Here is a 27,684-nt window from a genome sequence, read left to right as displayed (position 1 = left end):
TAATAAAAGAGGAGCTTTATTGAAGCTGTAACATTTAAAATAATGTCTCTTTTTCAAACCAAAATAGAAACATAACTTAAGAGCGAGTGTTCCAGAGACGTTTCAGTAGATAAAAGCCTGATTGGACTGACTCATGTCAAAACTTTAAGGGATAGCGTACTATAATTGTTATTCATATAACCGACTTGCTTCAAAAGTGTTGTATATAATTAATGTATCGGACACTCCTAACTTCAGTCTAAATAACAAAAAGGACTTTGATCTCTAAATACAGTTGAGATGAAACATTGGCTTGATGACATTTGGTTGATGAAATCTGAGATCAGACAGACCACAAAGACAGTGACTGTGCAGGAGGTCAGTAGTTTGTGTCTTCTTGTGCAATACAGCAATAGTTCTTTATCTCAGTCATCTCCTTTTTGCCAAACTTTCTCTGGAACAAACACGACTAAGAAAAACTGTTTTCAGATATACCCAGCGTTTGACAAAGTACATACCAGTGCATTTAATAAAAAAGTAACATAAAATAACTATACAATGTTCTCCTGGTACTTTGAGAATTATTAGATAGTCCTAGACAAGTGGTAATAATTTCCCCCTCTTTTGTTAAAAACAAAATAGACCCTGATTGGACGAATCCATGTTTAGGTAACAGTCTGAGTGCATACACAAACACAACAAGGTATAAAAAAGTTACATAAAAATATGAGAATATTTGTACACAAAAACACAAACAACATAAAAATACTAAGACCCATCCTCAAGTACTATAACTGATGCAACTACAAGTATAGATTCAATCAAACCTGGATTTAATTAAAAGCTTTGGGGCATAGCTATTAAACTTTGGTTTCAGAATGAGCACCCAACAGTTAAGTGAGAAAAACTGTTTGACAATCTCAGCATTATTACGTTGACAAACTCCGACTTCCATGTTTTGAGCTTAAGACTGAAAAATGGAAGAACATTCTTCATGCTTCAAGCTTTGAGAACATGCTTGCTGCTTTTAGAACGTCCAATTAATGACTCAGATCAAACAAAACCATCAAATAGTTACAATACAATACAAGGCCAGCAGAGACAAAAAAATAAAAATATCTAAACAAACCTGTCTAATCACTGAAATAACAAATATGGATGTGTATGCCAGAGATGGGTGTAGAATATATAGGTTATAGCTCAGCCACTTCTGTTGTATCTCTTTGCCTATTGGCTATAGCTCATCCACTTCTGTCCTATGTGAGGCTTGCTCAGAGCCCTGCTCAGAGCCCTGCTCAGAGCCCGAGCCCTGCTCAGAGCCCGAGCCCTGCTCAGCCGGACTAGCAGGTTCCAGGTATAAGTTGCCAACAAGGTGCAGAATCTCAGACTGACTGGACAAGATGTCAGGGTTGGTATGGAAATGTACAGTCTAACATGGTCTTGGTGTGCATGGACAAGTCCCACGTACTGAAGAGGAGGTGTGTGTGTACGTGTGCCTTCATGCGCGTGTGGTGGGGGTTGAGAGCCTGTCTCAGGGAGATCTCAGGGAGACGTGGGTGGAGCCATTCACATAGAATAACAGCAATCACACGTCTGTGGATGACAAACTCACACTAACAGCCAATAGAAAAACAAAAAAGCTTTAGATTTGTTTGGCCTGTAACGAAGTGCTCAATACTCAATACAGTGCCCCTAATCAAAATCAAGTTGATCCTTGATGCGAATCAACAGAAATTAGGGTTGACCCCAATTATTTGACTGGTCGAATGTTTGGTAGATAGGCTGTTGGTCAACCAAGATTTTTTTTAGTTGAGCAGTAGCGAATATATATTTTTATGGCACAGGACATGCCTGTCTTATTCGCGGCCATCTCAGTGAACTAATCCATTGCAGAGGTCGCGGGGATGGCACAGTCCAAGAAGGGGCACGTGGCTTCACAATGTACTTCCCTCTCCAGAACACGGTCTCTCCTGCCAATTTGTGAACATTCATTGTTTCATAACTTCATAGTGTGAATTGTTGGCATCTGATTGTTAGTGTCTATCAATTCCCCATTACATATGTAGTAGTACATTCAGTTAATTCCTATCATTTCTAATCTACAAGGTTTTTTTGGATACGGTAATGTGTGTTAATGCATTCAATATAATATAATTCCAGTCTTTTACCGTTGTCATTGTCGGAGTGGACACGTTGTTTGCAGAGCGCACAACCTATGCTACACTAGTGAGAAACAAGTTTGGTTTATTTCATTCCATTTACGAGTTTTGTCAATTTAGCCATTGTCTTTTGTTTGGAGTGCTCCTGTCAATGTTGAGTTCGAACGCATTCCTGATTACCCATATAAGTAGGCCTATAGGCTACCTGGCCTGCAGGCACATGTAGGCATATAAATATGCCCATTTGGGGATCTGATAGCATTTCTGTTCGGCCTAATGCATTACCACTGTGGAGCTTCTCAAAGTAATCTTTTCTTCCCCTCAAACAGCAAGCAAACAAAGTCTGTTTTTACATCCATTGAGAATGACAATAGTTCATCAATGTATTTGAAAAATCTTTCCAGCTCTCTACCTTTCGATAAACACTCAGTGGTGAAAGGGAAAAATGTCATGCTCTGATCCAGTGGAAACATCATAAAATAGGCCTACCTGATTACTTTTTATCCCTTGCACAAACAGCCTAAAGGTGTGTCTCATTGGCTCGCAAAACTCTTGAGGGCCCAGAATATTTTATACAATGTGGCAAGGTTCTTCAGGCCAGACCCAAGTTAATAGTTGATACAATGTTTCAAGTTCGTTACAGACAGGCCATGTGTAGCCAATGTGATTTATAGGATATTTATTTTTATCAGGATATTTTCTACCTGCAGGCTGCAATGTTTTTATTTGTTGGCTTTATGGGCTCTTTTTACATAGTTGGCAATGGCAATAGAAGTAACTTTTTAGGTTTGTATCATTTTCATTTAGATTTGGAGATAATTTTGACTAACCACATGACAATGATTTTGAAATACAAAGATGTTATTATAAATGAAAACTGCTACACAAAAATGTGCATATGAAAATCATAACTGGCACACAGATCGGTAGAAATGGTAAAATAAATTTGCAATCCACATGATTTTGAAATACAAAGATGTTATTATAAATGAAAACTGCTACACAAAAATGTGCATATGAAAATCATAACTGGCACACAGATCGGTAGAAATGGTAAAATAAATTTGCAATCCACATGAGAAAGTTTGCTGACTCCTCGTGTAGCCTATTCCTGGCAAGTTCAGGACAGTAACGTCAGAATCTGCGAAGGCCAGTAGGAGCAGGAGGACGGTCGGGACAGATAAATTCTTTAAAAAAAAAATCTTTATCCCTGGTTCCCTCTTGAGTCATTCGTGCTTATTTCATCAAACAGTGTGCTTATAGCGTCAGACAAGCTCAATGCATATATAGTTGATTTGATTAAAACACATAGGTTGTGTCTATACATGGAAAAATACACGTTTTAACCAATCGATTGGTCGAAAGAAGAGACAACTTTCGGTCGACCAAGATTTTTTTCAGTAGGGGACAGAAATACACATAATTTACTTAACAGCTAAAAAGAAGAATTACCATTGTCCCCCCAGAAGTTTAGAAAGTCAAATAAAGGTACCATATTGTGTTTGTACACACAAGAGGGAATCAAACAGTTCATTATTTCAGATGGAAGCTGAATCGCACTCACGTGAAAACACACGTGTACACACTGCCTGGTAGAACTAAGTTGGGATGCTTTATAGGCCTAGCTGATAGAATTTGCTGTGCAAGCAGACACAAGGTTACAATCTATAAAATATTCTGAACCTACACACTTACACTTACCCACTGCCACATTTTTTAAACAACAATCTAGCACTTTCTCATTCTAAAACCCACTATACATCTAAGCGTGATATGCTCTTCAGGGACAAAAAAATACCCCCATCTTGACCACTGAATTGAAATCAAAACTTCCAAGGTGGTGACATTTCCATCAATAAATAGCTTCAGTGGCATTTAATGTGTCTTGTGTTTATAGTATTATATTATTGGTCAAGACCTTATTTACTGGTGCTCTGGTTGGTCACAACTCTCTTCTCTATCACTGCCTTGCGGGAGGAGGAGACGGGGCCTACGCTGACCTTGCTGGAGGACCCGTTCAATCCTACAATGCCGCTCTGTGAGCCTACGCTGGACTCTGCGGCTGAGCTCTGCTCTGTGGTGTAGAGGACTCTGTGTGAGCCAGAGAGGCCGTTCCTCTGCATGGACCCCTGGGAGAACCCTAACACCCCTCCCTGGCCTTTCTGCACCCCACTACCTCCGCTGCTACCCCCCTGTCCCTCCATCACCAGCATGCTCTGTGACCCTGATAAGCCCCCTCGCTGCAGGGAGCTACTCTGCTGCAGCCAGGCCTGACCCCCCTGAAGGACCTGACCCCCTTGTACCAACTGACCACTCTGAAGAACTTGCCCCCCCTGAAAAACTTGCCCCCCCTGGAAAACTTGCCCCCCCTGCAGCATTTGCCCCCCTTGGAGCATCTGCCCCCCCTGCATCACCGGCCCATCCACCACCATCATACCCTGAGAACCAGACATGTTCCCCATATGGATCAGGCCTCCCTCTCCCCTGCCAAGGGTGCCCTGAGCCTGGGTACCGGTCACCACCCGTTGCCCCTGCAGCACCAGGCCCTGGGCCGAGCCTGACGGAGGCCCGTTGACCATTATCATGCCCTGTATGTTGGGAACCTGTTGCTCCACTACATAGTGCATCTGCTGCACTACGGGCTGCATCATAGGCTGCATGGTGGTGTAGTACATAGGCTGTTGCTGCAGTAGCAAGGTCTGGCCCTGGCTTCCTCCCACCATGTCCTGCTTCTTCAGAGTAGACAAACGATCTGAACGATCTGACTCCCTCACCACAGTCCTCTCGACGTGTGTCACCTGGGCCGGGGCAGGGGGCGGTGCTGGGGCTGGGACCGGGGCGGCGGAAACCACTCTGGACGCCACATTGGTCGTCACACTGCTGGCTGCTGTTGGCATGGAGATGATGGGTCTGGGTGGCAGAGGGGCAGAGACTTCGGTTTGGAACCTCTCTCCGCGGCACACCTCGGCCAGGGTCTTGAACTTTGGCCCCAGGTCATTGAGGAACTGGAGGTCATTGTCAGATTCCAGGAGGCTGCAGCATCCCACCGAGCCCACAGGAGAGCCCTGGCCCTCGTAGTCATACACCAACATACTGTCCTTCTGGACGTGGTTTTCAGCTGCACAGTGAGCTTTCTGAAAATACAACACAGACCCACACAGACATATGTTACAATACAGACACATCAATTAACTCCATCGCCTGCCACTATTCATTATACCATACATTCAGTGTATATAGATCGGTTAGCTGACAAGGTCACGGAAATTATGTGCCCGCTTCAATGGGGCAGAAGTCCTTGAGTTTTTGTGATTCTGGATGGCCAGATAGCTACCAACAATGACAAGAAACTGCCATGAGGGGAATCGTAAGTGACTACTTTCAGCTAGTTTCTGATACAATGTCTTGTTTTGAGGTGTTTTGACTGATTTCATGTCAATGCTAATATGGCAAAAAATACGCTAGCTAGCTAACCAACAACTGCAATGATGTATTTGACAGACATCAAGTGCTTCAATAAACATTTGGAGATTAAATATAGTTTACATATTGTCAACAATCTAAGCCAACCCCGTCTGTTTTGCCCCATAATTGCGCATATGTCGGTTTTGTTGCTAAACAACCAACCTGTCTATTCTACCAGTTAAATATACACACAACCTTTCATATATGGACACTGTATTTCTATTTGTGCTCTCTACTCCATGTTGATGCACAATCTACTGACCTGACAGTCAGAGGCTGGATTTATTTTCTGCCTCCTTACCTGAGAGTAGTACTCCTCCAGGTAGTGATCAGGCAGGGCGATGCCTTCATAGGCTCCTCCTCCCTCTCTGCTCTCATACTCAGAATAAAAGCCCCCTCCATTCCCATGGCCGATTATCTCTCCTCCATTCTTATATCCAATATCCATAAGGCCGTCTGATTGGTAGAAACCACCGCCCATCGTGGAGGAGGAGTTCTGTAACTGACCACCACCTATCATTATCCCCGCCCCTCCGGTCGTTGCTGCAATGGTTCCCGCGTTGGCCATTTTGACCCTTCCTGTGTCGACCTGAACTGGTGCGTTCAGCAGAGGTACTTCCTGTAAGAGGTCAGGGGTCAGAGGGTTAAAAAAAATTGCTGTGACATCTTGGACCATTAACCCCAACGAGAATCATACTACCATAGTGGAATCATTCACACAAAAGATTATCTGTGACCCCGCACGCACACACACCATTCTTTCCCCTTCTTACCGTGTTCTCCCCCTGTCCCTCAGTGTGGTAGGAAATGAGTTGTGCCTTGGCGTCAAAGGGCATCTCAGTGAAGCCCCCAGGAAGACCTCCGGCACCCCCACACGTACAGAACAACAGCAGGAGAGGGATTACTGTGGAGACAGGACCATGAGAGGGGGGTTAGACGATACATAAGAGTAGCAGCTTCAATTAAAAACCGAGAGCTATGACAGAGCTATGACCTGCCATTATACGGCATAAGCAAGAAAGTAAAAGTAGGGCTGATGCTGACTATACAGTGAGATCCAAAAGTATTGGGACAGTGATACATTTTTTGTTGTTTTGGCTCTGTACTCCAGCACTTTGGATTTGACGGGTGAACCGTTTAGAAATTACAGCACTTTTTGACCATAGACCACCCATTTAATGGGACCAAAAGTATTGGGACAAATTTACTTATGTGTATTAAAGTAGTAAAATGTTATGTATTTGGTGGTCCCATATTCATAGCACGCAATGACTACAACAAGCTTGTAACTCTACACATTTGTTGGATGCATTTTCTGTTTGTTTTGGTTGCGTTTCAGATTATTTTGTGCCCAATAGAAATTAATGGTAAATAATGTATCGTGTCATTTTGGAGTAAATTAAACTAGAACATGTTTCTAAACACTTCTCTATTAATGTGGATGCTACCAAGATTACAGAAAATCCTGAATTAATTGTGAATAATGATGAGTGAGACAGCTACAGCGGCATAAATATCATACCCCCCCAAAAATGCTAACCTCCCCTGTTATTGTAATGGTGCGAGGTTAGCATGTGTTGGGGGTATGATATTTGTGAGTCTATAACTTTCTAACTCATAATTATTCATGATGAGCCGTAATCACAGCCTGGTCTCATAGACTAGATGTAATATAGTAAATGTAAATCCACTCACAGTACAATACTGATGTATTTACAAGTGTAGCAGGAGACCAACTACTTTTTTTGTTTATACCGTATAATTTAGTTAAAGGGGCACAGCCATGGGTGGGCCAGGGAGGGCATAGGCCTACCCACTTGGGAGCCAGGCCCACCCATTCGGGAGCCGGGGCCCAGCCAATCAGTTTTTCCCCACAAAAGGGCTTTATTAAAGACATAAATACTCCTCAGCAACCCCCCTGTGGCATTGTGTTGTGTGACAAAACTGCACATTTTAAGTGGCCTTTTATTGTCCCCAGCACAAGTTGTAATGATCATGCTGTTTAATCAGCTTCTTGATATGACACACCTGTCAGGTGGATGGATTATCTTGGCAAAGGAGAAATGCTCACAAAAAGGGATGAAAATGAATTTGTGCACAAAATTTGAGATAAATCGTTTTTTGTGCATATGGAACATTTCTGGGATCTTGTATTTCAGCTCATGAAACATGGGACCAACACTTTACATGTTGCGTTTATATTTTTGATCAGTATATTTGAGGTGTCGACTCAGACTTGCTCTGACATAAATATCAATCAAGTTCAGGCAATGATGTTTGATTAGGCATTAAAATGTCAGTCTTAAAATGGCGCAATAGATGACTTAGTGATATGGCTCTCTTGTCTCCTCAACTAAAGCTGGGATTGTTTAAAGACAGATCAGTTCAGAGCTGTGTGAGAGAGGAGGGACTATGGGAAGAGTTTAGTGTACCAGCCATAGAGATAGATAGAGGATTCATCATGGATCTGACCCATTTTAGCATGGACATTTCCATTGAGGGCTTCCACCATGCATCGGCCATTTTAAAGTAGTCAACTGGGTGGGGATTCCTATGGGCTGTAGCTTCAATGGCGCAGCCCATGCTGTCACAGACGCTATAAATGGCACAGATATAAAGATGAGTCATCTATCTATCTCTATGGTACCAGAATATTTAAGAGGATCGGCCTGACTGAGCAGGGCTCTAAGCAGAATTACTGATCTACAATACAAATCCCCTTGCATCAGAAATATCTTCTCATTATATGATCAAGATCAGTGAATCTGCGCCTAGCTCAGGCAATCCCCATCCCCTCGATGACTAACTCTAGCTCTATGTCACAATGATGACTTTGATTTTCCCACTATTGTAGACATTGATGAATCCAGTTGGTCAAAAGATTTGTCCTGAAAATATGGAATACATTTCCCTTGTTTCACTGCAAATCCCTGAATGCGTTCTTCCTTTTTTTTCTTCTAGATGATGACATCATACTCACGCAGTAGCGTCAGCAGACCCAGGAAGAGCAGTCCAATTGCTGCAGGCCCTAGCACAGCCCCGGTAGAGCCCTTAGCTCCTCGCGTCGCGCACGCCTTCCCTTTGTCCGCACACGTGCAGACATCTACCTTTAGCTTCTGCGGGTCAGGACACGCGTGCCCCTGCTGGTCGCGGATCTCCATGGCAACTGCATAGGAGCCCGGCCACAAATCCTTTTGGGACCTCAGGATGGTCGAGGTGTCTGTAGGGTCAGAGGTTAGACACAAACACAGTCAGACATGAGACAGGTTGTCAGATAGATATACTACATCTGTCTGGGGATTGGGACCACAACATGGACGGTATCACTTTCCTTCATCATCTCTATGACTAAGGAAATAGGTATGTCTGTCAAATCAAATCAAATCAAATTGTATTGGTCACATACATGTGATTAGCAGATGTTATTGCGGGTATAGTGAAATGCTTGTGCTTCTAGCTCCGACAGTGCAGTAATATCTAACAAGTGATATCTAACAAATTACACAACATATACCCAATACACACTAATCTAAGTAGGAATGAATTAAGACTATATACATATGGACGAGCAATGTCAGAGCGGAACAGTCTAAGATACAGTAGAATTGTATAGAAAACAGTATATACATGAGATGAGTAATGCCAAATATGTAAACATTAAGTCATTTAGATACCGTAGAATAGTATAGAATACAGTTAAAACATATGAGATGAGTAATGCAAGATATGTAAACGTTATTAAGTGACTAAGATACAGTAGAATAGTATAGAATACAGTATATGTGATGTGATATGCTTGGCTATGCTACCACTCAGTGTAGCTCTTCTTGGTTACTAGACTAAATAACCCTAATGGTTTTATTGTGTGCTATCATCATCTTATTCCCTCAGTAGGAACTCCATTCTCCAGGCCCCTCACCGTTTAGGTGCTCGACCACCCACACTCCCTCTGTTCCCTCTGGGATGATGGTGAAGGTGAAGGGGGCTCCGTTGGGAAACGCATCCTTGTCCACTGCAGTCACGGTAATAGCATCGGCTGTCATACACATGGTCTGGACGTTACTAGTAAGAGTGGGGCAGTGGTCGTTCAAGTCCTCCACCTGGATGGCTACCGTACCCGTGGCTGTCTTAGAGGGCATGTCTGAACAGGAAAAGAGTGTGACAATCAATCAATCAATCAATCAATCAATCAATCAGTCAGTCAGTTAATCAATCAATCAATCAATCAATCAAATGTATTTATAAAGACATAGAAAGGAAGTGTACCCAAAAGCACTTCAGCCCAGCTTGAACAAACGGAATCATGTGCTCGACAAGTAAATCCCAAAACATTCCTTACCCCAGGACACTTGAACAGGTGACTATCAGGGAGAATACAGAAAAAGGAGCACTCTGTTTCTGCATAGATCTGATGGATTTATTAACGGGACAAACTAACAGGCTGACGTTTCAGCGTAGTTCGCCTTCATCAGAGCCTTGAGTAGGAAAAGGTTGTAGGCACTAAGCGAGTGCTAACCATGGCTCAGCCTCCACTTTGAAATTCTGGGGAATTGAGAAAGTTTCTCTTTCCACCAGATGAGGCAATATCGCGAGGAAATTGCTACCGAGAGAGGCATTTTGGACGGACTGCTAAGACGCCGTCGAGCGAAAGGGTCAGCTCTTTCTCTTCTTTTGTAAATATGTTTTTGTTTATTTCTCTTTCCTTTGTTATTATTCAAGTGGAATGCACTGTATATGTAGGAAGGAATCAAGAAGGCTTATTATAGTTGGTTAAATAGCCCATGTCTAGTTGATATTATTGACAGCTCTAAATTATTGTTTGAAAAACATGGCAAGTGTGACACTCCCCTGTGAGGTTAAATAGGTGCCTCCCACCTTTTCCTACTCAAGGCTCTGATGAAGGTGAACTACGCTGAAACGTCAGCCTGTTTGTTTGTCCCGTTAATAAATCTATCAGATCTATGCAGAAACAGACGGCTCCTTTTTCTTTATTTCCCTGGATAGTCACCTGTTGAAGTGTCCTGGGGTAAGGAGTGTTTTTGGATTTATAAAGCCCTTTTTTTTACCATCAGTTGTTGTCACAAAGGAATAGGGAAGAAGATTGTTAGGGGAGGCAACCCATTTCTGATTTTGATAGTTGTCATGCACATTGTTATTTGTTATGAGTGAAAGCTGTGTACTCCTGTTAAGTGACGGCGCTTTAGCCCACTCTGCTGGGTTAAAGAGTACTACAACAACCCTGCTTGTAGGGCGCTTTCACAGATAGAACAATGAGACAGATATGTCACCTGATGTAAAGTGAAGCATCCGATTGGCGTTACCACTCACTCAGCCCACTTCTCAGAGTAGGTGTTCCCTAATGGAAATACATGCTAGAACGTGCAAATACGATCTCGCTAGCTTGTGCTTGACTCTGCCCACCTTCTTGCTTGTTCTGGCCACTATGATTCATTTGTTCCCATTTGAAATGACAGGCTGGGGTCTATCTTGGTTTAGTTATACAAATCTTTGGTGCTACCCCATGATGTATATAAATCATTGGTGCTACCTCCTGTTGGTGGAAACAGAGTACTACAGTTCATCTGCTTGTGAGGCTGGTCTGCTCCCTCTGCTGGTGTATGTAAAGCAGTACTGCTCCAGTTTGTTCCACAGCCCAGACATACCACAATTATGATTAGTGTGAAACATATCACAAGATAAACCTATTATATAGATGTATTAATCAAATCCTTGACTACAGGAGCCGGATTCACAAAACATTACTTACGAAAAAACGTAAGAAGTTTCTTAAGGCAAAAATAAGAAGTTCATAAGATAGTTTGTAAATGCAATTCCTCAAAATGTTCTTAGTGTAACCGATATGAAATGGCTAGTTAGTTAGCGGTGGTACTGTTACATTAGGAATTCATAGTTTTCATAGGAACTTCGTAAATATATTTTCTAAGAACTTCGTAAATATAATCTTATGTGGCATTGACATTAGTGACGTGCTTGAAACCAATAAATAAGCCTATGTGACAGGGATGATATGTTTTGGTTATTTTGTTGTTTTTCACACATTGGTCATTATAGCCATCAGACTAGCTATATCAAAACCAAAAATGGATAACTAAGGAAAGAGCAATAAAAACTTCAGCAAACAATAGCTTGAAGTGATGGTGGAGGAAATAGCAGCCAGGAAAAGGTTGCTGTTGGGGAGACTTGATAACTGCGGGGTCAATGCAGAGACCAAAAAGAGAGGATGTGTGAGAATGGCCGAGTCTGTCGCCGCCGTCGGGGGTATGGCAAGGGACAGTGACGGCGTAAAAAATAAGTGGTCCGACATCAAATCGGCTGCAAAGAAGAAGGGAGCTGAGAGACCATTCACATGGAACAGCTGGAGGAGAAGGTGTCGTCCATGATAGGAGACGGTGGTAGAGGGACTGCGCGACCGTTAAATTAGGTAGCTCCGTTAGCTAGCTAACGCGTAACGACATTATAGCCAACATAGCTAACGATGTTAACGTTAGCGAAGTTCTTCTTTGTAAAATGACGAGATAGCGCTAGCTATTTAATGTTATGGGTGTAAGATGGCACAGTTATGGCATCTGTTGGTAAATGTTAATTACGGCAACTTCAGTGTTTTTACCGGTGTGCTTGAGATACCCGGATGTATTGCAATGTACTTTACAAGACTGGTTACTCGCATCAATGCCTCTGTCTCGTCATTTAACATCCAAACATGGTGTCAGAGAATCGGATAACTAACCATGATCTCCGCAAATTAGAGTGAACTGTTCTGGTTTACAAAAAAATGCTTCCTTGAGTAAAATGTTAACGGAATTGACCTTAGCTAGAGTGAGTTTTCTAGTTAGTAGTTAGCTTAAGTGTTGTTAGCACCGGTTAGACATGGCAGCGAACATTCCCCCTCACGCCGTTGTGAAGCTCAGCGGAGATTGGAGCACGAACTGGGATACGTTTAGAGGACAATGGGAGGACGATGCACTAGCCACGGGACTTCTGGAAAAGGACGATGATGTAGTGGCTGCCACTTTGAGGACTATAATAGGAACTGAATGCCGACACATATACAAACACAACCTGAACCTAACAGCAGCTCGGCAAGGTAACGCAACAGCTATTCTTGATGCTCTTGAACATTACTTTAAGCCAGCAAAGAACGTTATCTGCGAGCGTTATATTTTCGGTTGTTGCAAACAGGAGGACGGGGAGTCCATTGACAGCTTTGTCACCAGCCTAAGGGAAAAGGCATCTACATGTGAATATGGTGCTTTAAGAGATGAACTGATCAGAGATAAGATAGTGCTTGGTATAGCTTATGAGGGCACGCGCAGACATTTGCTGAGAGAACGTGACCTGACGCTGGTCTTGGCAGTGGAAACATGCCGTGCAGCAGAGCTTACTGATATACGGATAAGGTCCACGGAGCTAGAAAGGCAACATATGGACAATGTCAATGCTACATTCAGGCAGCTAGTAAAGAAATTCCCCTTTGCCACAGCTAATGCTAATACTACAGCCAGCTCTGCAGTAGACAACCCCAAAACATTTCTCATGGACGGGAAAAAAGAACACTGCCCAGCCTATGGGAAAATATGCAAATCCCGTGGTACAGCTAATCACATCACAAGGGTCTGCATGAAAAGCAAGAGAAAGGAGGGTAAAGTGAACTCCATTGAAACAAACACAGATGAAGGGAACAACAGCACTGAGGATGTATATGCTAGCGAGTTAGGGCAAAAGGAAAAAAGTGGTTTGTCACTCTACTACTTAATAATAAACCACAGCAATGCCAGCTAGATTTGGGAGCCACATGTTAAGTTATGAGCCTTAAAGACAAAAGGAGGCTCACGCCCAGAGACAAACTCACACAGAGTAGCACCAAGCTGCAACTGTATTCAGGCCAATTCATGAACTCTTTAGGCCTGTTTGTGACATAGTGTGTTTTACGTGGCCAGAAACACACCCTTGAGTTTGAAATAGTTGAGGCTAGTCAACAGCCATTACTGTCAGGTTCTACATGCGAGCGCCTCGAGCTTATTAACTTCACCATCCCAGCAGACCTTAACATTGTAGACAAAGTCCAGGCTGGGCCCCTGAGCAAGGAGACACTCCTAAGCAAATACCATGATGTCTTCAACTCACTGGTCGAGTCAGTTCCCGGTGAAGTCCACTTTGAGTTGGACACAGCAATCCAGCCTGTCCAGTGTGCACCCCGCAGTGTACCAGTGGCCATGAAAGCAGCTATGAAGGCTCAGCTTGAAATATATGAAGCAGATGGCCACATCACATCTGTCACTGAGCCTAAAGACTGGATAAGTAATATGGTTATCATCAAGAAACTAGACAAGCTACGGATATGCATTGATCCTAAACACCTCAACCGGGCTCTGCGACGTTCACATTACATTATTCCCACGTTGGAGGATGTTCTTTACAAGCTCCCAAAGGCCAGAGTCTTCACGCTCGTGGACGCCAGAGATGCCTTCCTGCAGTGCAAGCTCGACGAGCCCAGCAGCTACATGACCACCTTTTGGACACCCTGGGGCAGGAAGAGGTGGTTGAACCTCCCGTTTGGGGTCTCCGTGGCACCAGAGGTGTATCAGCGGAAACAGCACGAGCTGTTGGTGGCTCAGTGGTGTGGAACCCATAGCGGATTACATCCTCATAGTGGGCTGTGGGGACAGTGATGAGGAGGCAGAACGTGACCATGACGCCAAGCTGCTGGCCCTGATGGACAGATGCAGACAGGTCAAGCTAAGGCTAAGCATAAAAAAGCTTTAGTTTAAAGTGCCAGAGGTCCGCTTTCATGGGCACATCTTGGCCTCCACCGGATTGAAGGCAGATCCTGAGAAAGTGAAGGCTGTCTTGGAAAGTAGTAATATTCAAGGGTCAGAGAGTTATTCCCCGGTCTCTGCGCCCTCAGATGTTGGCGCGCGTGCACTCAAGTCACATTGGAGGTGAGGCCTGTTACAGACAAGCATGTAACACACTGTATTGGCCAGGAATGCAGAGTGAAATCAAAGACTATGTCAATAAATGCAGTCTGCAATGAATATGCCATTGAGCAACAGAGAGAGACGATGATGTCCCACGAGTGACCAATGTGCCCCTGGCAGATAGTAAGTCTAGATCTCTTCCAGCACAGTGGCAAAGACTTTCTGCTGGTAGTCGATCATTACTCAGACTTCTGGGAGATTGACCTCCTCCCCGACCTCTCAACAGAGACAACGATCAAATGCTGCAAGGCTCAGTTTGCCAGCTATGGCCAGCCAGGTTTCAGATAATGGACCCCAATTCTCCGGATTTGAGTTCTGAAAATTTGCAGCAGAATGGGAATTCGAGCACATCACGTCATCGCCACGACACCCAAAAGCTAATGGGAAGGCGGAGTCGGCGGTCAAAATCGCAAATAACCTCTGCAAAAAAGCTCTGCGAGAGGGCAAGGATGCCTGGAAAGCAATCCTGCAGTGGCGCAATACCCCAACAGAAGGCATGGACAGCAGCCCGGCCCAGCGCCTCTGCCAGTAGCCAACACTCTCCTGGAGTAGCCAACACTCTCCTGTGTGGTGACAGACGTGCCACTGAAGCTACGTCACAGAAGACAGGTCTCCAAGTCCATCTACGACAAATCAGCAAAAGACTTACCTGAGCTCAGGGTGGGTGAAACAGTGCGGATGAAGCCACTACCAGGGGACCAGACGGGCCTCTGTAGACTTGAATCCTGTGTACAGAAAGTTGCACCAATACTCCTACGTGGTCGAAGTGAATGGATCACTGTACCATAGTAACAGGGTTGACCTTCGGATTGCTGAGCCAGCACCTACTCAGAATCCTGATGGTCAAAGGACGGAACCCCAGCAAGTCACATGGGGCCTGAGGCACTGGGCGAAGAGCTAGGGGATCACAGGTTGGCCGCTCTCTCGCCCATCAATACTCCCCTTAGACAGTCAGGTGACACGCCTGTGCGGGAACACGCAGTCCTCGCAGACGCCCCCTTTCTTTTCACGCTGCGGGCGTCTGTCCCAGCCACCAAAAATACTTAATCTGTAGGTTTCCCATTAGGGATTGTTGACAGACAGAGATATAAAAAAATTGGGAAAAGTGAAGAGACTATCAAAATGTGTGAAGTTGATACCTGAAAAAAAAACTAAAATGTTCATGTTGGAAATTATTACTACGATTGTTTTGTTAGTGAATTGACAGCTCCTGTCCTATTTTAAAAAAGGGAAGATGTTATGGGTGTAAGATGGCACAGTGATGCCATCTGTAAATGTTAATTACTGCAACTTCAGTGTTTTTACCATTATGCTTCAGATACCTGGATGTATTGCAATGTCCTGAACAAGACTGGTTACTCGCATCAATTCCTCTGTCTCGTCATTTAACATTAAAATATTTAACACTTCTAGAATATTGTAATATATTGCTAATTACTACTTAGCTAGATAATGCGTGTTTAATTTGTTTTCTTGCTGTATTTAAATATCCCGTAGCCAACTGTGTCTGTGGCGTAAGAAAACATTCATGGTTACAAAAGTATCCATTCGTCTCAAGACAAGGGTTTAGCTGTCCTGAAGTTAAGTACATTTCCAAGAAGAAATCCTAAAACATTATTTTCAAGATTCCCATTTCTTCTTAACGTTTTTCTTAGGAAGAAACATAGGAAAAAAATTAAGAACATTTCCAATAACTTTATTGAGGAATAGCCACTTTGCTTAACTTTCTTCACAAGTCTATAATTAAGGAAAAAATGACAGTTAAGAAGAAATGTCTTCTTAAGAAGGTTTTGTGAATCAGGCCCCTTTACTGCACATCAGATCTAGTGCCAGTCTGTTTGTGCTATCATGTCACCTCCTTGTCACTCATTGTCATGCCAAACATGACATGAAATGTTTAGCTTGACAAGGACAGCAATGGCGTTTACAAGAGCACAAACAGATCTGGGAACAGGCTACATCCGGTCAGCCTTGATGTATGGATTACGGAGTATGAGCATAATACAAGGCTATAAGGAGTGTTACAAGTTAGGATTCAGGCTCAGGGGTTATATAGACTAATGTTATATAATCTTGTGCTATGTAGAATAGGTTGTAATAAGAGATCATGTCATTTCATTCAGAAATGCTACAGAAGGCTATAGACTAACTAGTTCAACTTGAGTTATTCATGTTATGTACCATATGTCCTATACAAAGGTAGCAGATGTGATGAGGTAGCCCTCTGTGCAGCTTCAAAATCAGTGTAATCCTATGGGCAAAGATGGAATTTCATATTGCGCTAACTGTTAAGATTTTGGTTTCTCCCATGGGAGACCCAGGTTCAGATCCTTCCCTTGGCACATTGACATTCAATATACTGTAGGGTGTTGTGTGTCAAGGCTAAGAAGCTAACTGCCAAGAGGCTGAACTAGCTTACCTTGGGTCATGCAGAGAACTTTGGCGTAGTATGTCCCGTTGACCAGGAACTTGGACTCTCTGTCAGGCATCTTATTGAGTTTAATATCCCCAGTCAACTCATCAACGGTCAACCAGTTGTCTGGGTCAGAGCCCTTAGCATACCTACATCAGGAAAAACAGGGATAGTGGAAAATGTTTTGGTATATGAACTTATGCATATCGGATGGGGTTTGTGTATTTGAGCTCAACAGATCAGACTAGGTATTGCCAAATGTGTGCTGTGTAAGTGTGTGTGTGTGTGAGCCACTACAGACCTGACGTTCTGTGCAGGCTTTAGTGTGTCTCCGTCGATGGCATGGTAGGAGCCGATCACCTTGTTCATCTTGAAGTCTCCTCCCTCTGAGATGGGGATAGCCTTGACCTTGGGGTCAAACCGTGGCCCCTCTGGCTGGTTCTTCACAGCGATCTTCACTGGGTAGGTCTTCATAAGTTTCCCTGTAGAACCTCCACCACCAAACCACGATCCTCCAAATCCTCCTCCACCTCCTCCTCCACCTCCTCCTCCACCTCCTCCTCCACCTCCACCTCCTCCTCCACCTCCTCCCCTCCTCCTCCTCCTCCTCCTCCTCCTCCTCCACCATTATAGGGTGGAGCCTGGTTAGCTACGGCTATTCCCAGCTCAAGGTATTTGACGTCTTCATAGTCTACAGACTAATGGATGGAAGAAACAAAAAGGCACATGTAAACAAATGGATCTGGTACTTGTCTTTCATTTCAGCAGAAAAAGAAAGGAGAAAATGTGTGTGTAAGTGTGTGAATGCATCTGCGTGTGTGTGTATCTGCGTGTGTGTGTGTGTATACAGTATATCTGTGAATGTATGACTGTGCAGTGTGATAGAGCTCACGCTGTACCTTCTTGAGCATCAGAACTCCCTCGTTGGTCTTGGGGTCTGTCTCAATACTGAAGTAGCCAGCCTCGTTGCCCTTGACGATTTCAAACTGAGTCGCCCAGTTAGGAGTGTACTCCAAGTCCATGTCCTCCGCTTTGAACCGCATCACCTCCACGTTCACTGTGTTCTCCTCAATACTGCCCTCATACTGCAGAACCACACAAAGAGTATCAGACACTGCATCAGCCTCTAGTGTCCTAATACTATACAGAGGGGGAGTAATATTAACCTGGTCCCAGATCTGTGTATGTGCTAGTCAACACCTCTAACTAGCATAACTAGTTAACATTGTCTTCCGACAGATGGCGCCATTCCAAAGCAATGCATTGCCATGAACAGTGGATATGGAGTCATCATCTGACGTGAGACAATGAAATAATTATATTATACAGATCTAGGATCAGGCTGGAGGAGTAATGTTCTACATACCACATCTTTCTCCAGAGTGGGAGGGTTGTCGTTCACATCCTTGATGTTGACTCTAAAGGTTCCGGTGCCGGTGTTGCCCTCTGGTCTACCGTTCAGATCTGTACCTTTCACTGTCAGCATGTACCAGTCCTGCACCTAGAAAACAAAAGATAATAAAATATACACTGCTCAAAAAAATAAAGGGAACACTTAAACAACACAATGTAACTCCAAGTCAATCACACTTCTGTGAAATCAAACTGTCCACTTAGGAAGCAACACTGATTGACAATACATTTCACATGCTGTTGTGCAAATGGAATAGACAACAGGTGGAAATTATAGGCAATTAGCAAGACACCCCCAATAAAGGAGTGGTTCTGCAGGTGGTGGCCACAGACCACTTCTCAGTTCCTATGCTTCCTGGCTGATGTTTTGGTCACTTTTGAATGCTGGCGGTGCTTTCACTCTAGTGCTAGCATGAGGCGGAGTCTACAACACACACAAGTGGCTCAGGTAGTGCAGCTCATCCAGGATGGCACATCAATGCGAGCTGTGGCAAGGTTTGCTGTGTCTGCCAGCGTAGTGTCCAGAGCATGGAGGCGCTACCAGGAGACAGGCCAGTACATCAGGAGACTTGGAGGAGGCCGTAGGAGGGCAACAACCCAGCAGCAGGACCGCTACCTCCGCCTTTGTGCAAGGAGGAGCAGGAGGGGCACTGCCAGAGCCCTGCAAAATGACCTCCAGCAGGCCACAAATGTGCAGGTGTCTGCTCAAACGGTCAGAAACAGACTCCATGAAGGTGGTATGAGGGCCCGACATCCACAAGTGGGGGTTGTGCTTACAGCCCAACACCGTGCAGGACGTTTGGCATTTGCCAGAGAACACCAAGATTGGCAAATTTGCTACTGGCGCCCTGTGCTCTTCACAGATGAAAGCAGGTTCACACTGAGCACGTGACAGACGTGACAGAGTCTGGAGACGGCGTGGAGAACGTTCTGCTGCCTGCAACATCCTCCAGCATGACCGGTTTGGCGGTGGGTCAGTCATGGTGTGGGGTGGCATTTCTTTGGGGGGCCGCACAGCCCTCCATGTGCTCGCCACAGGTAGCCTGACTGCCATTAGGTACCGAGATGAGATCCTCAGACCTCTTGTGAGACCATATGCTGGTGCGGTTGGCCCTGGGTTCCTCCTAATGCAAGACAATGCTAGACCTCATGTGGCTGGAGTGTGTCAGCAGTTCCTGCAAGAGGAAGGCATTAATGCCATGGACTGGCCCGCCCGTTCCCCAGACCTGAATCCAATTGAGCACATCTGGGACATCGTGTCTCGCTCCATCCACCAACGCCACGTTGCACCACAGACTGTCCAGGAGTTGGCGGATGCTTTAGTCCAGGTCTGGGAGGAGATCCCTCAGGAGACCATCCGCCACCTCATCAGGAGCATGCCCAGGCGTTGTAGGGAGGTCATACAGGCCCCACACACTACTGAGCCTCATTTTGACTTGTTTTAAGGACATTACATCAAAGTTGGATCAGCCTGTAGTGTGGTTTTCCACTTTAATTTTGAGTGGGACTCCAAATCCAGACCTCCATAGGTTGATAAATTGTATTTCCATTGATTATTTTTTGTGTGATTTTGTTGTCAGCACATTCAACTATGTAAAGAAAAAAGTATTTAATAAGATTATTTCATTCATTCAGATCTAGGATGTGTTATTTTAGTGTTCTCTTTATTTTTTTTGAGCAGTATATATAAAAAAACGGAGTGTTTAATAACAATCTGTCTACTAAAAACAGCGTGCATGCGGCCGGGAAGTCCATGTCCCATCGCGCTCTAGCGACTTCTGTGTCAGGCCGAGCGCATGTACGCTGACACGGTCGCCAAGGGTGCGGTGTTTCCTATGACACATTAGTGCGGCTGGCTTCCGGGTTAAGTGAGCAGTGTGTCAAGAAGCAGTGCGGCTTGGCGGGGTTATGTTTTGGAGGACGCACGGCTCTCGACCTTCGCCTCTCCCTAGTCCGTATGGGAGTTGCAGTAAAGGGACAAGACTGTAACTACCAATTGGATATCATGAAAAAGGGGTAAAAATAAAGACAAAATAAATAGAAAGAAAAAATAAATAAATAAAGATGGGTGACTATGCTGTATGTACCTCTCTGTCCAGTGTGGCCCGTTTTACTCTCAGTTCTCCTTCTTTGGTGATGTAGAACATGCTCTCTCCTGGAGGCTCCTGTTTAATTATGCTGTAGGAAATCTGAGAGTTCTCATTCCCTGGTTCGTCAGCGTCTGTCGCAAACAACTTCATGATGAGCGTGCCTACAGACACAGAAAAAAAAACTGTCATCAACACTAATATCTCTATTAATGTTCATCAAATAACATTGCCCCGGGACATTTAAAAAACATTCATGGGATGTTGTCATGCTATCATTAAACTTGGCAACCCAGAATGAAAATCTTGCACCAGCTACTCGATTATTAGTTACGTTGTCTGTCCATGAGAGATTATGCTGTCATTAGCTGGAAAACACGATGGGATTGCATTGGCACATTCCCATTTTCTTGGGGAAGTTGTAAACATTTTACATTTTACATTTGAATCATTTAGCAGACACTCTTAAACAGAGCAACCCACTTTTCTAGGGGAAGTTCTTGATTTATTGCCAAACACTTGCCTTCTGGGCTGAGCTCGTACACCTCTCCTGGGTAAATATCACCGAAAATAGGAGGGTTATCATTTTGATCCACAACTTGGACCCTCAAATCAATGTTCTTTTCTGCTTCACTGCCATCAGTGAACTTAGCGGTACCTGACAACTGAAGAGAAAAAAAAACATCATCATCATCATATCTATCTATCTATCTATCTATCTATCTATCTATCTATCTATCTATCTATCTATCTATCTATCTATCTATCTATCTATCTATCTATCTATCTATCTATCTATCTATCTATCTATCTATCTATCTATCTATCTATCTATCTATAAACCAAAGGACATCATACATTGCGGCAGTACTAATACACCTGTGCTATATCTTCAGTTATTTGGCTCTGCTGTAGGTGATACTCACATTGTACATGGCGATAGTCTCCCGGTCCAGGATACCAGTGATGCGTACAAAGCCGGTGTCAGGGTTCACTATGAACAGGTTGAAGGGGTATTTAGAAGCTCCCACCCCAGTTAGAGAGTACTGCACATTACCAGTCCCATCATCTGAATCTGACCGGATCTGAAACACAGGCACACAGATAGACAGATAGAGGAGTGAGTCGACACAAACACAAAATACAACAAACATGACAGCAATATTAACATTGCTAGAGACAAGAGACACATATTTAGAGAGTTGGACCAATGTGGTTTCCGCATTATAATGCATTTACAGTACCAGTCAAAAGTTTGGACACACCTACTCTTTCAAGGGTTTTTCTTTATTTTTACTATTTTCTACATTGTAGAATAATAGTGAAGACATCAAAACTATGAAATAACACATGGAATCATGTAGTAACCAAAAAAGTGTTAAACAAACATCACTCTCCTTCTTGGTCAAATATCCCTTACACAGCCTGGAGGTGTGTTGGGTCATTGTCCTGTTGAAAAACAAATGATAGCCCCACTAAGCGCAAACCAGATGGGATGGCGTATCGCTGCAGAATGCTGTGGTAGCCATGCTGGTTCAGTGTGCCTTGAATTCTAAATAAATCCCTGACAGTGTCACCAGCAGAGGACCCCCAGACCAGCACACCTCCTCCTCCATGCTTCATGGTGGGAACCACACATGTGGAGATCATCCGTTCACCTACTCTGCGTCTCACAAAGACACGGCGGTAGGAACCAAAAATCTCAAATTTGGACTCATCAGACCAAAGGACAGATTTCCACCGGTCTAATGTCCATTGCTCGTGTTTCTTGGCCAAAGCAAGTCACTTCTTATTGGTGTCGTTTTCTAGTTGTTTCTTTGCAGCAATTCGACCATGAAGGCCTGATTCACGCAGTCTCCTCTGAACAGTTGATGTTGCGATATGTCTGTTACTTGAACTTTGTGAAGCATTTATTTGGGCTGCAATTTCCAATTTCTGAGTCTGGTTACTCTAATGAACTTATCCTCTCCGGAGGTTACTCTGGGTCTTTCTTTCCTGTGGCGGTCCTCATGAAAGCCAGTTTCATCATAGTGCTTGATGGTTTTTCCGACTGCACTTGAAGAAACTTTCAAAGTTCTTGACATTTTCCGGATTGGCTGACCTTCATGTCATAAAGTAATGATGGACTGTTGTTTCTCTTTGCTTATTTGAGCTGTTCTTGCCATAATATGGACTTGGTCTTTTACCAAGTTGGGCTATCTTCTGTATACCACCCCTACCTTGTCACAACACAACTGATTGGGTCAAACGGATTAAGAAGGAAAGAAATTCCACAAATTAACTTTTATTAACAAGGCACACCTGTTAATTGAAATGCATTCCAGGTGACTACCTCATGAAGCTGGTTGAGAGAATGCCAAGAGTGCAACGCTGTCATCAAGGCAAAGGGTGGCTACTTTGAAGAATCTATAATATTAAATACATTTAGATTTGTTTAACACTTTTTTGGTTACTACATGATTCAATATGTGTTATTTCAGTGTTGATGTCTTCACTATTATTCTACAATGTAGAAAATTGTAAAAAAATAAAGAGAATCCCTTGAATAAGTTGTTTTTTTTATTTAAGCAGGTAAGTTGACTGAGAACACATTCTCATTTACAGCAATGACCTGGGGAATAGTTACAGGAGATGAATGAGCCAATTGGAAGCTGGGGATGATTAGGTGGCCATGATGGTATTATGGGCCAGAATAGGAATTTAGCCAAGACACCAGGGTTAACACACCTACTCTTACAATAAGTGCCATGGGATCTTTAGTGACCACAGAAGGTCAGGACACACGTTTAACATCCCATCCGCAAGACAGCATCCCTACACAGGGCAATGACCCCAATCACTGCCCTGGGAATTGGGATATTTTTTTTTAGACCAGAGGAAAGAGTGCTTCCTACTGGCCCTCCAACACCAATTCCAGCAGCATCTGGTCTCCCATCTAGGGACTGACTAGGTCCAACCCTGCTTATCTTCAGGAGCAAGCCAGCAGTGGGATGCAGGGTGGTATGCTGATAGGTATGTTCAAACTTTTGACTGGTACTATACCATGTTAGCTCTCCATTAACATTATGTCAGGAAAGTCTAAACAATGCTATGTAACTGAATATCTAGAATTAGAACAATATTCTACATTCTAAAAGTTGACTTAACTCTCTAAATATATGGCTCTGCTAGCGACCAATTGCACCTCCGCCATGTGGCATTACCTTGGCGATAAACTCTTTCTTGGTGTAGTCTACATTTTCTTCTAGTTTCTGGGGAGGGATGATCCATTCCCTCTTGTGTCTCCTTAGCCCAGCGGAATGACGTGCCTCCACCACAGCCACAGACACTAAAACCTGCTTTCACAAAACAAAATACATCAATGGTTACTTTCATGGATAACAGTGACATAGCATTAGCAGAAACCCCAATCATCTCACCCACCCCATCCACTATCAATGTGTCCAGAACATATTAACTGATTGCTCCTCCTTCTCAAGTTCTCATAATTCAGACAGGTCTAACAAATGGTAAATACCTGGCAGAATTATACTTTATGGTGAGTGATTGTGCTTGATTGTGCCATGTTTTGGAGAGAGAAAAAAAGATAAAGAGAGAGAGTATTACTTGTATTATGCTTCTCTAGATCAGCGTATCTCAATTTCCAGTCCATGGACTGGGACAGGTGCCTGGCATATTTTTTTACCTGGTAGTCAACTATTTTATCTCCCATTTTAGTTTGGGGTCCTGGTATAGGAAGAGCCATTGTTGTATGTCCCTCTCCTGTAGTGAGTTACTCTTTGATCTGTCATTCAAACACTCAGGTTCCATGAGTTTACTGTGACTTGTAATGAACCTAAACCAGAACTTAAACCTGTTATGATACAGTGAACATCCTAAACCAACTTAAGTACTGAGGCATAACTGTGAAAGCAGTGAGACCGTGCCAAGCCTACTGCAGACCCACCCAGCCAACCACTCCTAAGTAAAGAATAGTTATTGTAGCTCACAAGGAGGAGTATGAACCTGTATATAATAGTGGGTGGGCACGTGAGAACAAAAGATGTATCAGGACTGGCAAAAAACAAATGCCAAATGGCATCCTATTCCCTATATAGTGCACTACTTTTGACCAGAGCCCTACGTGAGTCCTGTAGGCCCTGGTCAAAAGTAGTGCACTAAATAGGTAATAGGGTGCGATTTGGGATGTATAACATGTTTGACAAATAGCCCTGTGGATGGAATGACCAACAAGCTTTGACAGCCAGATCATCGTCAACATGAAACTGTTGTCACTAGTTACCACAGCCATAAAGTCATAATTATGGCTAAACCCTGCGTATTTCTACAATTGATCTTCTTAAAATCTGATTTTAAACTTAACCATAACCCTAATATTAACCACAGAGTAAATTGTTGTTTTCATGAATTTTTACTTTAGGCAGGCCTAGCACATTTTGACTTTGTGTTTGTGATAACTGGTAACAACGACATTAAGTCAAATTCATGCCTTTTAAAGACCATTTGAGTGAATGCTGTAGAAATACTATTTTCTATCATGTACAAGGTTAGGCTAGTTCCGCTATATCTCTCAGTTGTGATCCGCAGCCATGAAACACACCCAAAACCCACTGGGCACACACTGGTTGAATCAACATCGTTTCCACGTCATTTCAATGAAATTACGTTGAACCGTAGTGGAAAAGACGTTTAATTGACTTTGTGCCCAGTGGGACGGTTCTGCAAGGTTGCAACTAGTTACCACAGTCAAAGTCATAAACCCCTACTTATTTCTACAATTTATTTTTTTAAATTTGATTTTAAACCCAACCTTAACCCTAACATTAACCACACTGCTGACCTTGTGCCAAACCATAACCTTAAATTCAGACCAAAAAGCATTTATTTGTTTTCAGGTATTCTTATGATAGGCCTATAGCCAATTTTGGTGGAAACTGTTCTGTGGATGCCATTTTGAAAATGTATTGTAGGAGGACTTATTCATATTTCAAAACTCCTTTCAAGCAGTGCTCTCAAAATGAAAGGGATTATTTCTCACTGTCACGAGTGAGAGCAATGTTACCATGACACCTGTGTATATGCAAATAACAAAACACTAAACTTTTGAGATTTTCTCCTTTTTATGGTGGTTCTGGCTCGACCTGAGGGTTATAACTAAGTAACATGTCAGTCCTATGTGACCCCCGAGTAAAGGTTATGGGCTCTTGATTGACTGGGTTATATGCCTAACCACCTGAAATGTGTGGCCTAAAGATTATACGCCTACTGTCAATATTCGTTAGAAAAGTGACACATCTTTATTTTGTAACCTCAGCAAAATAATAATTGTATAGACCTACAGAAAGAATGGGTTCGCTTGTGGACGTCATAATCCCTTTGATAGCCAATGAGTTGTGTGCACTTGTCTCGCGCATATTTGACCGGTAGGCTGTCACCTTTTATACAATTTATAAAAGTGTTTATTACACAACTCCTTTTTGTATTTTTAATAACGGCCAGTGGCGGTTCTAGACCATTTCAACTGGGGGGCCAAGCTGGGGCCAGTTGTACTGTTAGAGGGGCCAGTTACATTAGACGTTATTGTTGTCATATCGTTTTCTTCACTGCATTACAGGCATTAGCAGGCAAAATACCATGTTCCGCGTTGCCACTGTCTAATAACGGATGTAAAAAAAGAACGATAGGAAAAATGTGTTATGTTAGCCTTATTTGTTAGCGTACTACAGCCAAACATATCTGTGCGGTTTATGTGTCAGAACGCCCATGTCGGAACGACCAAAAAACGAATACCAACAAGAAAAGTGGAAAATTGACAGTGTTGGGTAGTAATTAAATGACATTTTTGCAGTAGTAGTGTTAGATTAACTAAATTCAAATCTTGGTAGTGTTTTCAGTAGGTCGAGTTAAGTACTTTTTGGTATGTACCGTGTAATTTAGCTAACTACTGAAACGAACTAACGTTACACACTATTTGTTTTACAAAGAATAAAATAACATCGGTGAATTTATTTTTCACCATCAGACCTGCCTATAGCCTAATTCTCACTTGAAACATCGTTTTTGTGTTTAATATGATAAATTACAGATTATGTTAACATCTAACTACATAGGGATCTGTTCATGCAATTTGTATTATATGACATTTCAAATTTAGATATGATAATTTTTCACATAGTAGTTTGGATCTCGTGAACTAGGCTACTTTTTCAAAGTAACTTTAGACTATATTGTTCTTAAGGGTAGCTTTAGTTTAGCTTAACTTCTTCCAGTGTGACGTAATTGGTAGCGGGTAAACTATATTTTCCAAGTAATTTAGCTTCCCCAACACAAAAAAAATGTATAATCCAAAAACAACGCCGGCAACGTCAAATAAGATAACTCACCGTGAATGTAAGTAGCAAAAGAGCAGCGGCGGGCAAAGAAACCCGATTCATGACCGGAAGAATGTCCCAAAATCCAAACACCTGAGCTAGAATCCGAGCTATATCCACAAGCGAGTCCTCGACGTTATAATAGTGGACGTGGGTGAGAGACTTCTTTCAGTGCACTGTTGATGTACTGTAAATTGAGGCGGTGCCTCCTCTCTCTTCTTTGGTTGGCTGGTGACACCACATCCACACCCTCACCTGGAGTAAGGAGATCTCTCTCTCTCTCTCTCTCTCTCTCTCTCTCTCTCTCCTCTCTCTCTCTCTCTCTCTCTCTCTCCTCTCTCTCTCTCTCTCTCTCTCCTCTCTCTCTCTGTGTGTGTGTATGTGAAAGAATGTCTTTATTCTTTTGGAACTTTTGTGAGTGTAATGTTTAATTACATTTACATTTACATTTAAGTCATTTAGCAGACGCTCTTATCCAGAGCGACTTACAAATTGGTGCATTCACCTTTGCTATTATGCACATAGCAACATGCTCTAGGAAAGGCACCAATTCAACAGCGCATTGATGTTTCTGAACCGCAGACAGCGACCACTTTCCAACGTGGATTATAAAATAATATTATTTTTATTAGTGTTACACCATTGTTCTTATGTGATATAACCATACTGTATACAATTTCAGTAGCACATGTCTTAGACTGATGGACTGTGCCATTTAAAATGTATTGGAAAGAAGTTATCAAGTCATTTCGCATGCTATAGAACATAAAAAAAAGTATTTGTTAATCTTGTGTGACA

The 27,684-nt window shown here is 43.1% G+C and overlaps 1 protein-coding gene across 1 annotated transcript; it reads right to left on the bottom strand.

The window, feature by feature from the left end:
• LOC106560387 (desmoglein-2.1) lies at positions 1–27,056 on the bottom strand. The gene is given in 15 exon segments (XM_045687747.2): positions 1–5,272; positions 5,905–6,222; positions 6,377–6,507; positions 8,584–8,823; positions 9,523–9,744; positions 17,022–17,164; positions 17,317–17,608; positions 17,611–17,713; positions 17,915–18,100; positions 18,382–18,516; positions 20,516–20,679; positions 21,039–21,180; positions 21,442–21,600; positions 23,719–23,850; positions 26,899–27,056. Coding segments are annotated over 15 exon segments (3,633 nt in total). The 5' UTR covers positions 26,950–27,056; the 3' UTR covers positions 1–4,057.
• Positions 27,057–27,684: the final 628 nt, after the last annotated feature.

This window comes from Salmo salar, chromosome 10 (assembly GCF_965601325.2).
Source record: "Salmo salar chromosome 10, fSalSal1, whole genome shotgun sequence".
NCBI classification, from domain to species: Eukaryota; Metazoa; Chordata; class Actinopteri; order Salmoniformes; family Salmonidae; genus Salmo; species Salmo salar.
This window is presented reverse-complemented; position numbering and strand designations above follow the sequence as displayed.